This window comes from Pituophis catenifer, unplaced genomic scaffold (genome assembly GCF_029215685.1).
Source record: "Pituophis catenifer annectens isolate HBS135680 unplaced genomic scaffold, rPitCat1.0.hap2 SCAF_9, whole genome shotgun sequence".
Classification (NCBI taxonomy): Eukaryota; Metazoa; Chordata; class Lepidosauria; order Squamata; family Colubridae; genus Pituophis; species Pituophis catenifer.
In genome coordinates, this window is record NW_027256889.1 from 12149205 (window position 1) to 12162978 (window position 13774).

Genomic DNA, 13774 nt, shown 5'->3' on the forward strand with positions numbered 1-13774 from the left:
AGAAAGAGTGCAGAGAAGAGCAACCAAGATGATTAGGGGACTGGAGGCTAAAACATACAAAGAACAGTTGCAGGAACTGGGCCTGGCTAGTCTAGTGAAGAGAAGGATCAGGGGAGCCATAATAGTAGTGCTCCAATATTTGAGGGGCTGCCATAGAGAGGAGCGGATCAAACTACAGTATTTTCCAAAGCACCCAAAGACAAGTAACAGTGGATGGAAACTGAACAAGGAGAGATTCAACCTAAAAATAAGGAGAAATTTTCTGACAGTGAGAGCAATCAACCCATAGAACAGAAATTGCCTTCGGAAGTTGTGGGAGCTTCATCACTGGAGGCTTTCAAGAAGAGGCTGGACTGCCATCTGTCAGTAATGGCGTAGGGTCTCCTTCTTGAGTAGGGGGTTGGGCTAGACAACCTACAAGGTCCCTTCCAACTCTGTTAATCTGTTAAATCTGTTCATAGGAAACAGGAAAATCCACCATCTCTCTCTTTCTCTCTCTCTTTGCCCCCAACACACACACACACACCAGTGGTGGGATTCAATTTTTTTTACTACCGGTTCTGTGGGCGTGGCTTGGTGGGCATGGCATGGCATGGCTTGGTGGGCATGGCAGGGGAAGGATACTGTAAAATCTCCATTTCCTCCTGATCAGCTGGGACTCGGGAGGCAGAGAATAGATGGGGGCGGGGCCAGTCAGAGGTGGTATTTGCCGGTTCTCTGAACTATTCAAAATTTCTGCTACCGGTTCTCCAGAACTGGTCAGAACCTGCTGAATTCCACCTCTGAGACACACACACACACACACACACACACACACACACACACACACACACACACACACATTACCTGATCACTAAATAAGTATAAGAACATGACACAGGAGACTCTCCAAAGCTTTCTTGAATGTTACTGATTTATACTTACTCCATATCTTGGGATACACTTTATACAGTGGTGGGATTCAAATAATTTAACAACCGGTTCTCTGCCCTAATGATTTCTTCCAACAACCAGTTCATCAAAGTGCTCAGAAAGTTAACAAGCGGTTCTCCCGAAGTGGTGCGAACTGGCTGAATCCCACCACTGACTTTATAGCTATAGCAAAGAGATCTGTCTGTTCAGCGGTTAAGAAGGGCTGCACATCCTTCTTCAAGAGGCTGCATTCAAGATACCCAGAAAGGCCAGGATGCTGGACTGCAGGTAATTGACCAGTACTGTATATTTGGCCTTTGAAGCTAATCAAATTCTTCCCATCCCTTTTCCAACCTGATTTTTATGAGGCTCACTCGGTACTACCAAAGAACATATTAATTTCAGATTGACTCACCTGATTAACTGATCAACATTTTATTAGCCAAAGTCTTTATGACTTCTTTGGAATAGACTGTTAATTGTGTATTAAGAAGAAGGAGTTGCAGGTTCATTAGCGGAACATTAAAGGTGATTCAAGGAAATTGCCCTTCTGGCCCCGTTTCTTTAATGGATGGTTGAGAAATACTGACTGGGTTCAGACCCCCCCCCCCCAAAAAAATCCTCAGTGTTTGTAAACAGCAAAACGGCACCTCGTTCAAGGCCTTAGTTAATGTTAGTCTTTAGGGAGCTGACCAAGCTGAGTCCAAGATAAGAGATACTTTTGCTATCAACATTTTAAAATTGATTATTTATTATTGCCGCGCTTGCAATATCTGCAAACTGCCTAGAGCCCATAGGGACTGAGGATGAAATGCATTAGTATAACCATGGATAACCATTTGTCTGAAGTGGTGTAGAGTTTCCTGAAGTGGTGTAGGGGGTTGGACTAGAAGACCTCCAAGGTCCCTTCCAACTCTGTTATTCTATATTCTAATAAATCAGAAATGGTTAATGAAATGAAAGAGTCTCTGTAGTTTGATCTGCACACCACTCTAAATTCTAAATAAATAAAGAGGGACACAGTGGCTCAGTGGCTAAGACGCTAAGCTTGTCGATCGAAAGGTCAGCAGTTCAGCGGTTCGAATCCCTAGTGCTGTGTAACGGGGTGAGCTCCCATTCCTTGTCCCAGCTTCTGCCAACCTAGCAGTTCGAAAGCATGTAAAAAATGCAAGTAGAAAAATAGGGACCATCTTTGGTGGGAAGGTAACAGCGTTCCCTGCGTCTTTGGCATTTAGTCATGCCAGCCACATGACCACGGAGATGTCTTCGGACAGCTCTTTGGCTTTGAAATGGAGATGAGCACCGCCCCCTAGAGTCGGGAACGACTAGCACATATGTGCGAGGGGAACCTTTATCTTTATTAAATTCTAACCCAGGTTGGCAAATATAATTGCTGTGTTCACCTAACATGCCATGCCTAAGCAAATAAGCTATGTTATGGTTTAATTTAATGGCCCGATGCAGACAACATACTAGGTCAAAGTCCGGTTTCCCATAGCACACTCAGCAACCACAAATAATCCAACTTTATTTTCAACAGAGTGTCATTGCCATGGTGTCTGGAAATGGCCTTGGGAGACAGAAGGGAGAGTCACAGACTGCACAACAGGTGTGTAAAAGGTATTTGAGCTCAGAAGGAAAGAATATGTCGGAAACTTTTCAGAAGAGACCCTCCCTGGTTTTCTGGAAAGCAAAAGGAAAAGAGGGGACAAATACTTTCTCTCTTGCAAGATTCTGTTAACGGAACTTTGCAATAAAGATAGAGTTACTAGTCCTGATTGTGCTTCTTATCTGGACTACCTTTTAGGGCTGGAACAATTACAATGTGTGAACCTAACCATATCAAAGGCCTTTCCATTTATATAGTTCTTGCGTAATGCAGCTAAAGAAACATCCGTTCTTAAAAAACTTCCACTTATGGAATCTCCTCTCGTACCTCCGAATCAGAAAGACAGAAAAGTTGGTTTGAGATATTTTTTTTTTATTTTTTTTTACAAATAAAAGCTTGTATTTTATAATAATAAAAAAAGTTTGAAAAAATAAATATATCTACATCTATCTACATGTCTAGTCAAGCACTGGAATGCTACATAAAGAAGGTGCACGCAAATATGAACAGAAGAAGATGGCAGGTAAAGTTCCCTTTTCCATAACATCTTTGGTTGCATGAATCTAGGACTGTACAAAATAAGACCCTTTTATTCATTTTTGTGCAAGGAAGCAGATTTTTTTTCCTTTTTTTGAGACTGAACAAAATCTGCCCAAGTGCAAAAGTAAAACAGACCCGCTTGGAGTTTAGAAAAAATATACATTGTGCTTTAAGCAGCCATATATAAGACAAATATTTGAAGTAATGTTTTTAAGGAGCTGTACAGAGAGAACTTTAAACCACAATCACCATGGAAACAAGTTGGGATAAGAGCTTCTTGGCCAGATTGTATATCCCACCAGGTGTTTCTTTGGACATTATGGTTTATAACCGAAGCTACATTTCATAAGGAAAAGAGTTAAAGTGTCCTGTGTTTTAGACAAGGAAGGAATTCCCTTGAATGAAAATGAGATGAAATGCTTCAGTGGTGGGTTTCAAAAATTTTTACTACCAGTTCTGTGGGTGTGGCTTGGTGAGTGTGCCATGGCTTGGTGGGCATGGCAGGGGAAGGATACTGTAAAATCTCCATTCCCACCTCACTCCAGGGGAAGGATACTGCAAAATCCCCATTTCCTCCCAATCAGCTGCGACTTGGGAGGCAGAGAATAGATGGGGGCGGGACCAGTCAGAGGTGGTATTTACCAGTTCCCCGAACTACTCAAAATTTCCGCTACTGGTTCTCCAGAACTGGTCAGAACCTGCTGAAACCCACCTCTGAAATGCTTATTTCCTGAATGAAGTTTTTTTAAAAAAAGTCTCCGTAGAACATGTGAACGATCTTTGATGAACTTTTGTTATAATACAAAAGTATGGGGATGATGCCCAGATTCTTAAGTGGAGTTGTGGCAATTAACCTGGTTGAACTATTCTTGATTCCTTATGATATTTTAAATCGGGACTATTCAACTTAACTTTCCCCTTCCCTTTTATTTTAATGGCCTTGGGAGAAAAGGGTACCCAAAAGAAGATTGCCTCTGTCTCATTCCCAGATATGTACCGGTAGTCCTCAACTAATAACAGCGACCGTTTGAGCTTATGGCACTGAAAAAAGTGACTCATGGCCATTTTTCACATTTATGACCGTTTTAATTTTAATTTTTAATTTTTAATTTTTTGATTTATATGCCGCCCTTCTCCAGAGACTCAGGGCGGCTTACAATGTGCTAAGCAATAGCCTTCATCCTTTTTGTATATTTATACAAAGTCAGCTTATTGCCCCCACAACTGGGTCCTCAATTTACCTACCTTATACCTTAGAAAGGATGGAAGGCTGAGTCAACTTTGAGCCTGGCGAGATTCGAACCTGCAGTAATTGCAGGCAGCTAGTCTTAATAACAGGGTGCTTTAGACCACTGTACTACCAAGGCTCCGTTGAAGCATTCCCCACGGTCACATGATTTGCATTCGGATGTTTGACAACTGACTCACATTTATGACGGTTGCAATGTCCCTGGGTCACGTGATCCCCTTTTGCAAACTTCTGGCCAGCAAAGTCAATGGGGAAATCAGATTCACTTAACAACCATGTTACTCATTTAACAACCGCTTAACAAATGTGGCAAGAAAAATCGTAAAATGGGACACTTAATGAATTTCTCATTTAGCAACATAAATTTTGGGCTCAGTTGGGGTTGCAAGTTGAGGATTTCCTGTATTGACAGAAAAATAGAGAGGAATTCAGACAGGACAGAATTGTGGGGGGGGGCGGGAGCTGTTTGATTCCCCCACAAGCAAATGACCTCTAAAATCAAATGCTAAAACAGCACAAGCAAGTTCCAGGGAAGTGGGTGGGAAGGACTTTGCATTGTTACATTCAGGGCTGTACATATTGCGTTTCCCCAAAAATCCTTCTGGATGTATAAATTGCCAGCTATCCACCAGGACATTTTTTTGGGAACCCCATGGATAAACTTCACCCAACAAAGACGCACAGGAGGAGGAGGAGCAATATCGAGGAACAGGAGAAAAATGGCGAGCTCTTTTCCCCTCTTCGGTATCGTCTTTGGAGTAACAGGGGAAGTGTTCCATTGGCAATGATGCTCCTTGTTCATCCCAGTCCCATCTTTTGGTAGACTTTTCTTTCTTCTCCATCAATGTTACGTGTCCTCTCCTTTGACTCCTTAATAGAGGAGCATCTTTGGAAATGGAGGACTCCATTGACAATGACAAGGAGCATCCTTAAATTTCCTGCTGATCCCTTTATCTTCAGGAAACTCTTTTCCCATGGAAGACCTTGAGATCTTGGAGACAGCCTTCTGGTAAATTCAATTCCGGAAAGCATAAGAACCTGTGAATTATACAATCAAATAAATAGTCAGCATTATACCTATGCCCCAGGAATATTCACTGAAGATTGTATTTCACTTTGTGTGTGATCACCGAACCAGTTGTTAAACCAGCAGCATCCCACCACTGCATGCAAGCAAATATAATTGTGATACCCAGTATACGCTGAACACCCCTCCCCCCCGAAAAATCATATTATGTCTTAAGCAATGACCTGATTTGGAAAATATACCAAAAGTGGCTGAGTTCCCATCACACACTGAGGCATGTGGCAGCATGTTGTCGGTAGTTTCCCTACTGTTTTAGGAGAGATTTCTGCATTGGGAAGACCTCATTAAGTCAATGGGGAAATGAGTTTATTAGCAAAGGGGATGTGCTTTCCCAAAGATTGGACAACCATTTGTTTGAAATGGTATAAATCAGTGATGGCGAACCTTTTCGGCACCGAGTGCCCAAGCCGGAACACGCATGCATGTGTGTGCATGTGCGCACGCCGGAGTGCCGGAAACCCAAACTGACCAGTACATGCATGCCCATTTTGGGGGGCATTTTTGCCTGTTTTTCAGGCCATTTTCACGCTGTTTTTTGGGCTGTTTTCAGGCTGTTTTTTGGGCCGTTTTCAGGCTGCTTTTCGGGCTGTTTTTGGCCTGAAAAACTGCCCGAAAACACCCCGAAAAACAGCCTGTTTTGGGGCCATTTTTCGGGCCGTTTTCAGGATGTTTTCTGGTGCTCCAGCACCCACGAAGACCAGCTAACTGGCACATGTGTGTGCCGGAAACGAAAAGAGCAGCTGGCAATGGTTCACGTGCCCACAGAGAGGGCGCTGTGTGCCACCTCTGGCACACGTGCCATAGGTTCACCATCAAGAGTATAGATCTCCTGCTTGAGCAGAAGATGTCCGACGTCCCTTCCAACTCTATTATTCTGTTAAAACAGATATTTTAGATTGGAGAGAGACGGATTTCTGACAGAGAATTAGACAGAGAAATTCTCTGCCCAGAATTTCAAGAGGAGGGTGAGCAATGACTATGAAAACCCTGGTCCAAAGCATTTTGCAGATCTTCACGTTTGCCCAATGGGACTGGCTATGCAGCAAAACCGTTACACGATACGAATATTAAAAGACACACAAGTAGATTTTTTTTTACCTGAAAACTTTCCAAAGTTTAACTTGTCAGGCTTGGGATTTCTGATCTGACGAAGCTTTGCCAATATTCCTGTGTCCTTAGGCAGCTGCATTTTCGGGGGATTTCTGGGGGGGGGGGGAGAAGAAAAGGCCAAGGTGAGTCCCATAAGAGAGAATGGCAAAGTAAAGAAAAAGTGAGAAGGTATTAATATTTCTTAAACATTTAAGTTGCTTTTTTTTAAGCTTTGGTTTTATTCGGCAAGCTTTCTCTCCTCTTCTCCCTCCCTCCCTTCCTCCCTCTCTCTCTCCCTCCCTCCCTCCCTCCCTCTGTGTTTAACAAAGGCAGGATCCAATTCTTAGAAAAGTTTATAGCTTGGATTTACTTATGCAATACTTTCTAAGTACCCAGTTTAATGATCATAATGGTAAAAAGATAAAAGGACCTTTTTTTTTTACTACACTGCCATTCCAGTTACTATATTGTTATCTACTATATATTTCAATATATTGAAATATAATATATTTCCAAAAGAACAAGATGACACTAGAAATTTGGATTTCTCAAGAAAAGTATGTATGTTCAACAACTTAATGTAGGAATAGACAACTGCATGCTCTTCACTGTTTTGGACTACCACAGCCATCGTTCTCAGAGAGTCTGAGTGTAGAGAATATGTGTCAGGAGACCTAAAGAAGAGATGATGAAGAATAGTCCTCTTAGGTTCGAACTATTCTACTCTATTGTGTATTTTTTAAAAAGGAGATTTCCATTTAATCCACAGGCATCATAGAGAGTGCATCAGGAGGCAAGAGACCTAATAATAATAAAAGGGATACTTTTCTGGTTTCTACCAAGTATCTATGATGACTTCCACGGGATAGCTTTGTGAGTGGCACAGTTGTGTGTGAACAAAGTTGCAACAGGCTTTATTTCGGTTTGGCTGAGAATGCTGTACGAACCCAGCCATAGTGAACTTTTATCAGCTTATTGAGATGATCTTCTTCTCAGAAGGAGATCAGGAGATGCTCAGCAACGTGGGTTCCATCCCATTCTTCTCCATACAATGGAGACATGGCAGAAACAGAGACCATTCCTGTAGATTCTGACCATGAAATAGTAATAGCACTTAGATTTATGTACCACTTCATAGTGCTTTTACAGCCCTCTCTAAGTGGTTTACAGAGTCAGCCTATTACCCCTAACAATCTAGGTTCTCATTTTACCCACCTCGGAAGGATGGAAGGCTGAGTCAACCTTGAGCCCGGTGAGATTTGAACTGCTGAACTGCAGCTAGCAGTCAGCTGAAGTAACCTGCAGTACTATACTCTAACCACTGCGCCACCTCGGCTCTTAAGAGACATAGATAGAATTCTTTATTGGCCAAGTGTGATTGGACACACAAGGAATGTGTCTTTGGTGCATCAGGGTTAGGATTAGGAATACATTCTTGCTTCTTATCTTACTTACTGAGGATTGCCATGACAGAAAGTTGCACAGGAGGTATCCTTGAAATGTGAGCATGCGCATCTGCGGAGGGACCTCTTATGTCGTGCTGGAAGACTTCCTAGCCCATAGGGTACCAAGTGGCTGATGGTGAAAGAAGAAAACAACAATCAAGTTCATGGTTGATTGGAAAGACATTCATGATATGGGTTGGTCAGTAGTCAAGGAAATTGAACAATAGCTAGATGTCTCTGCAGTCACTAGGAGGGAGAGCAATCTCCTTGCTCCAGATATGCTAACCATTCAATTGGCCTTGAACAAGTCTGATGTAGAAACTCTGCTGAAGAGATTTGCAAATTGTGGTTTACGGCTTGGCAGATAAGCCCTTATCTCACATTAGGGCAGAAAACCCAATGCAATTTCCCTTGCACTGGATGCTTGGACTCAAACCAGGAATGGGTGACTCTCTAAAGGCAGTTGGACTACAGCTCCCATCATCCCTGATCAATGGCCATGCTACCTGGGGTTAACAGGAGCAGAAGGACACAGCATCGCTAATCAAAATTAAGTTATATGCATTGGGTAACTCTGGAATTCATATGAGAAAAAAACAATTGCTTTGAGCACAATTAATTTTAATGAGATCCAAGCATAACTAAAGGGCAGGGCTATGGAACAATGGTTGAGTTTTTGTTCTTCATGCATAAGGGCACAGTTTCAATCACTGGCATTTTCTGAAGTAGTTGTGATCTGTGATCAGTCTAATAAACAATCTTGGGCTGGCTGAAGTGGACAAAAAATTGCTTTCCCTTCTCCTCCTCCACCATCAATTCACATGGCTTAAAGTTCTCCAGGCAAATTTCTGGAGGACAAGGCTATCGTATATCATGCATGGGGATGTCTGGATGGAGAGTTATTTCCAAAACCAGAGGTGGTGAAAGCATGAAAGCACAACTTTGAAACAGCAAGTCCCCTCATGTCCTTTTGATGGGCTTCCATCAGCTTCTAACTGAACAGGATGGAAACAGAATGCTTGGTCTTTGGGTCTGATCCAATTGGATTCTTCTTACACCGGTAGTCCTCAACTTACAACCATTGGAAGTTACAATGGCACCAAAAAAAATGACTTACAACCAGTCCTTGCACTTACAAATGTCACAGCATCCCAGCACTCACCTGCTTAATGACTGCAACAATTTATGACTGTAAATCAAGGCTCAATTATGGTTGTAAGCTGAGGACTACCTGTATCCACTGCTGCCCGGTGCTACCTTTTCATATTGACCAATCTGTACTTTCAGAAGCTCATTTGTTTAAAAAGAAACCAAAGAAACTCTTATAAACTTTGCAACTTTGGAGAACTGCCTTTAGGTAACCCTGCGGTGCTTGTCAATCTCATCTCCCAGCTTTTCCCTTTCTTAAAAGAATAAAATAAAATAAGACTGGAGAGAATGACATCCACCTTCCTCACTGGATTGTTACACAATGCCGCAAATTAGCAGGCATAATTAGAACCACACCTACATCGCAAGGGTAGTCTGTTTGACTTGGATCCTAAGCTATTCAGGAGAGGCTGTTTGAGAGCTGTTGGGGTCTTGCCCTATCGTGCAACCGGCCAACATCTTCTTGATAATTGTATGTATCTGAGGCTATTCAGCCTTAACTGCCTAACAAATACCAATCATCTCTTTGAAACATTTATATCTTCGCTATCATCCAAAATGAAGGTAGGGTAAGAAGTTGAAGGGTGCTTCAGAGTGTTATTTGTAAAAAAAAAAAAAAAAAAAAAACAAGCAGTGAATATGGGTATTTTCCCCCCAGCCTGTCCGCTGGGATACTGTCCCAGTTTACAAGCGAATTTCTTTGTAGCTAGTCTAGTCATTCTCATGGATTTTGTAGGATAAAGTTACCATGAAATCAGACAGAAATTTTGTCCTTTTAGTCCAGTATTGGGGACACTGACTGGCAGTGTGAGCCACTATAAGGTTTCAGAGAATAGCAATAGCACTTAGATTGATATACCACTTCATAGTGCTTTACAGTCCTCTCCAAGCAGTTGACAGAGTCAGTCTATTGCCCCCAACAATCTGGGTCCTCATTTTGCCTACCACGGAAGGATGGAAGGCTGAGTTAACCTTGAGCTGGTGAGAATCAAACTGCTGGCCGTCGGCAGAATTAGCCTGCAATACTGCATTTCTAAGCAATGTGCCACCACGGCTCAGACAAGTGTGTTTCCTACAACCAACCTAGATATGCCGGAGTTTGGAACTTGAATTTTCTGCATGAAAAGGAGGACTTTTGCTATATCGAGCCCAGGGACCCTCCAAACTTTTTCAAAAACCCTAAGAGCTTCCCTTACCTTGGTGTGTTGATCCAGATGATACCAAGATGGCAGAAATAAATGCACTCCTTGTCCATCCAGCTGGTGCAAGAACATCTCTTGGTCCTCTGGTGCCGACTATTGTTTTCCAAGAGATGAGATTCTGCTGCAGCCTGGCCTGTTCATACGTCCAGAGGTGAAGAAACAGAGAAGGCGAATCAGTCACAGTTCTGGCTGGGAAGAGCCAGAAACGCACGCATCCTGGTATGTAAACAGAGTGCTTAGCCTGCCCCCTAGGCTTCCAGCTTAACCGTTTTATAGCAGCCACAGCTTTAGTTAATGCCTGAGATTGCAAGATCATAAAAGTTGTGTTCTTTTATTCACTCGAGGTGTTTACAGACCCCAAGGCTCTTTCGGCATTGCTCAGCCAAGAAACCAGATGCCGAACGTGATACTGGACATCTCTCCTAGCTGTTACACTTTGGCCCGTGTTTGCAATGCCTCGCATTTATCAGCGGATTAATTAGCATATAAGATCAACACACCCACAAATTAACAGAGCATGGCTAGAAGGCGGTCAGGGTGATGTGTTTGGCTTCTTTCTTTTCTAAATTCAGCCACAATCTTCTCAAAGCGTGGGCAAGCGATGAATAGGACTGAGCCCATTTTTTAAAAAACAAATTCTCCTTCTTTTGAGACTGCTGCAAACAAAAGCCAACTCCTTTTTTTCCCCTTAAAAAAAAATAGCAAACCAAGAGAGGGAGAGGGAGAAAGAAGGTTTTATCCTTGGGATTTTGTGCTAGGAGTAAAATTAGAGGACCCTGCATCCTTGGAAAGCAGGGGTGAAATCCAGCAGGTTCTGACAGGTTCTGGAGAACCGGTAGCAATTCGGAGAATCAGCAAATACCACTTCTGGCTGGCCCCAGAGTGGGATGGGAACGGAGATTTTGCAATATCCTTCCCCCAGGAGTGGGATGGGAACGGAGATTTTGCAATATCCTTCTCCCAGGAGTGGAGTGGGAACGGAGATTTTACTGCCGTGCCCACCAAGCCACACCCACAGAACCGGTAGTAAACAAAATTTGGATTTCACCACTGCTGCAAAGCCAAATTTCACTAGAGCTCCTTCCTCCAGCCTGGAGTCGCCCAGAAGCTGAAGGCAAAATCTGGCCTCGTTGCAGGGATCACCGGAGGATGGAGATGGGTGGTTGGCATCTGGCTGACAAGAAGTAAAGAGGGAGGGTTTTTTTTTTCCAACGCTAAGGTTCCTTTCCAAGCAAAATGCATTTTTTTAAAAACAGGAAAAAATAGGATTTAAAACAGGCACAAAGCAGAGCCCCAAAATAGTTATGCTTTAAAAAAAAAAAAAAGAATCCTGACGATTCTCTCACCTTCTGGCAGCAGGACGCAAAGGGCGACTGCAAAGGAAAAGAAACAGGACAGCCAGTTTACCATGGTGGTTTAGCTTAATCCTTGAAAGAGGCGGACACTTGGCTTCCCCCTTTGCCCTCCCCAAAGCCGCCCAGAGACGCTTCTGAGGTCCCAGGTCTCCGCCGCAGGTGTTTTATAACCCTGCCAGGCTGCGCGTCACAGGCGCCCGTGGGGCACGCCTCTCACCTCGCCTCCCTGCGTGGGACGGGGGCGCCCTTCGGTTGGCGAGCCAAGGGGGCACCGAGCCAACCAATCGTCCCGCGTCGCTTTGCTGCCGCTGCCACCGCCGTCCCTTTCTCGCCTGGCTACCCAAGTCGCACACTTCTTCCCCCAGCGACTCTCCTGCGGCACTCAAGACGTTCATCCAAGAAGCGATCCGTTGGGCTGGATGTGGCCGGACTTCGAGGCAGTAGTAGGGTGGTGGGGTGGGAGGGAATCAGCGATCTCTGCCCTGGCTGACTCGTTGCCTGGATCTGGAGCGCAGTTCCATCATCCTCAGCCCTGCCGACTGGAGGAGTTTCAACCCAACGTTTTGGAGAACTCCCAAGTTCGGGAGAGAGTTTGGGTTTGAAAGAAATGATTTTCAAGGAGATGTTGGATAACCATTTTGTCTGAAGTGGGGTAGGGTTTCCTGCCTAAGCAGGGGGTTAGAATAGAATAACAGAGTTGGAAAAGGGACCTTGGAGGTCTTCTAGTCCAACCCCCTGCCCAGGCAGGAAACCCTACACCACTTCAGACAAATGGTTATCCATTTGGGTTGGACTAGAAGACCTCCAAGGTCCCTTCCAACTCTGTTATTCTATTCTATTCTATTTAGTATTGAAGAAAGGCAAGTTCTCATCCTGTGAGTGGTGGATGATGGTTGGTAAGATGTCCCCCCCCCTTCCTGCACCAGAATTCAGCTTGGGTGCTTTGTATTCCTATATAGCCTACTAACAATTTCTCTAACCATAGTTTACTCAATGAACCCAGTTGTCTGAGTGCACAGAACCACAAACCAATCAACTACTTTTCTTTTTTCTTCCTAGCAACCCACAAATTGACCTACACCATGTCTGTGTTTATATCGAGTGTGCACATCTGTTGGGAAGGAAGGAAGGAAGGAAGGAAGGAAGGAGGAAGGAATCTAGCTAACATATATGTCTGTCTGTCTGTCTGTCAGGAAGGAAAGAAGGAAGGAAGGAAGGAAGGAAGGAAGGAAGGAAGGAAGGAAGGAGGAAGGAATCTAGCTAACATATATGTCTGTCTGTCTGTCTGTCAGGAAGGAAAGAAGGAAGGAAGGAAGGAAGGAAGGAAGGAAGGAAGGAAGGAATCTAGCTAACATATATATCATAAATATCCCACCCACCCACTCACCCACCCCGAATATCTCAGCACTTAGTGTTTGGGGATTAAACCTTCCAAGGGAAAAAAATGCATCTACAGTTTTGAAGAGAAATTTTAAGCAGGAAATCCATGCCCTGGGTCTAATGTCCTACCCAGATTAGTCCCCAGGGGGCAACATCATCCCTTCAAATCATATAAAGGTCCTATGAGGGCCTAGCTAGCAGCTTCTCAAAGTCCTTGAGATGATAAGTGTACTCCTGTCTCCTTTCTGTTTCATCCTAGCACTACCTGTTAAGGTAGGCTGATAAACGGTACCAGGGTTGCCGAATGAACTGCTTAATGAAGTTTGAGCCATGCATGTTCTCCTGTGTGCCTCCTGCTTATATTTGCAAGCTTAAACCAAATTCACCACCTCCCTTGGATTCTCCCTGTGACTACTTGGTTAAACCGCATTGGCTGTTCCACACTTTTAAGCCCTCACCAGCTTTATCCGTGAAGCCTTCCGTGCATGAAGGCCTGCCTGCCAATCAGAAACCCCCACTGTTGTTTTTGTTGTTGCATCATTTGCAAACACTGCACCCTTCCGCCAAGGGGTGTGATCTCACCCACATTCCTTGCTTCCTCCACACAGGGTCAAGGTTGTGGATCCAGCATTCCACAAAGCCACTGCCTTTAGAGTAACCACGATAAGAGATTCCTTGATTTATGGCTCAGGGAAAGGAAGGGAAGGGAAGCCAGGAGGGAGACCTCTGCAAAATGCCAGGCATCTTGTGGTTTGAA

General features: G+C 43.9%; 1 protein-coding gene across 1 annotated transcript; it reads right to left on the bottom strand.

Annotated features, from left to right (window-relative positions):
• Positions 1-5325: 5325 nt before the first annotated feature.
• Positions 5326-11692, bottom strand: EDN2 (endothelin 2). The gene is made up of 5 exons (XM_070950166.1): positions 11629-11692; positions 10277-10415; positions 7942-8061; positions 6496-6599; positions 5326-5348 (listed from the first exon to the last, which is right to left on the bottom strand). Exons 1-5 carry the CDS (start codon positions 11690-11692, stop codon positions 5326-5328), a joined length of 450 nt encoding a protein of 149 aa, XP_070806267.1.
• Positions 11693-13774: the final 2082 nt, after the last annotated feature.

Coding starts and splice junctions, on each gene's coding strand:
- EDN2 (XM_070950166.1), bottom strand. CDS start 11,692: ATGGTAAACTGGCTGTCCTGTTTCTTTTCCTTTGCAGTCGCCCTTTGC. Junction 6,600..7,941: donor TTCTGTCATGGCAATCCTCA/GTAAGTAAGATA, acceptor CCCCCCCCCCAG/AAATCCCCCGAAAATGCAGC. Junction 5,349..6,495: donor AAACTTTGGAAAGTTTTCAG/GTAAAAAAAAAT, acceptor TATAATTCACAG/GTTCTTATGCTTTCCGGAAT.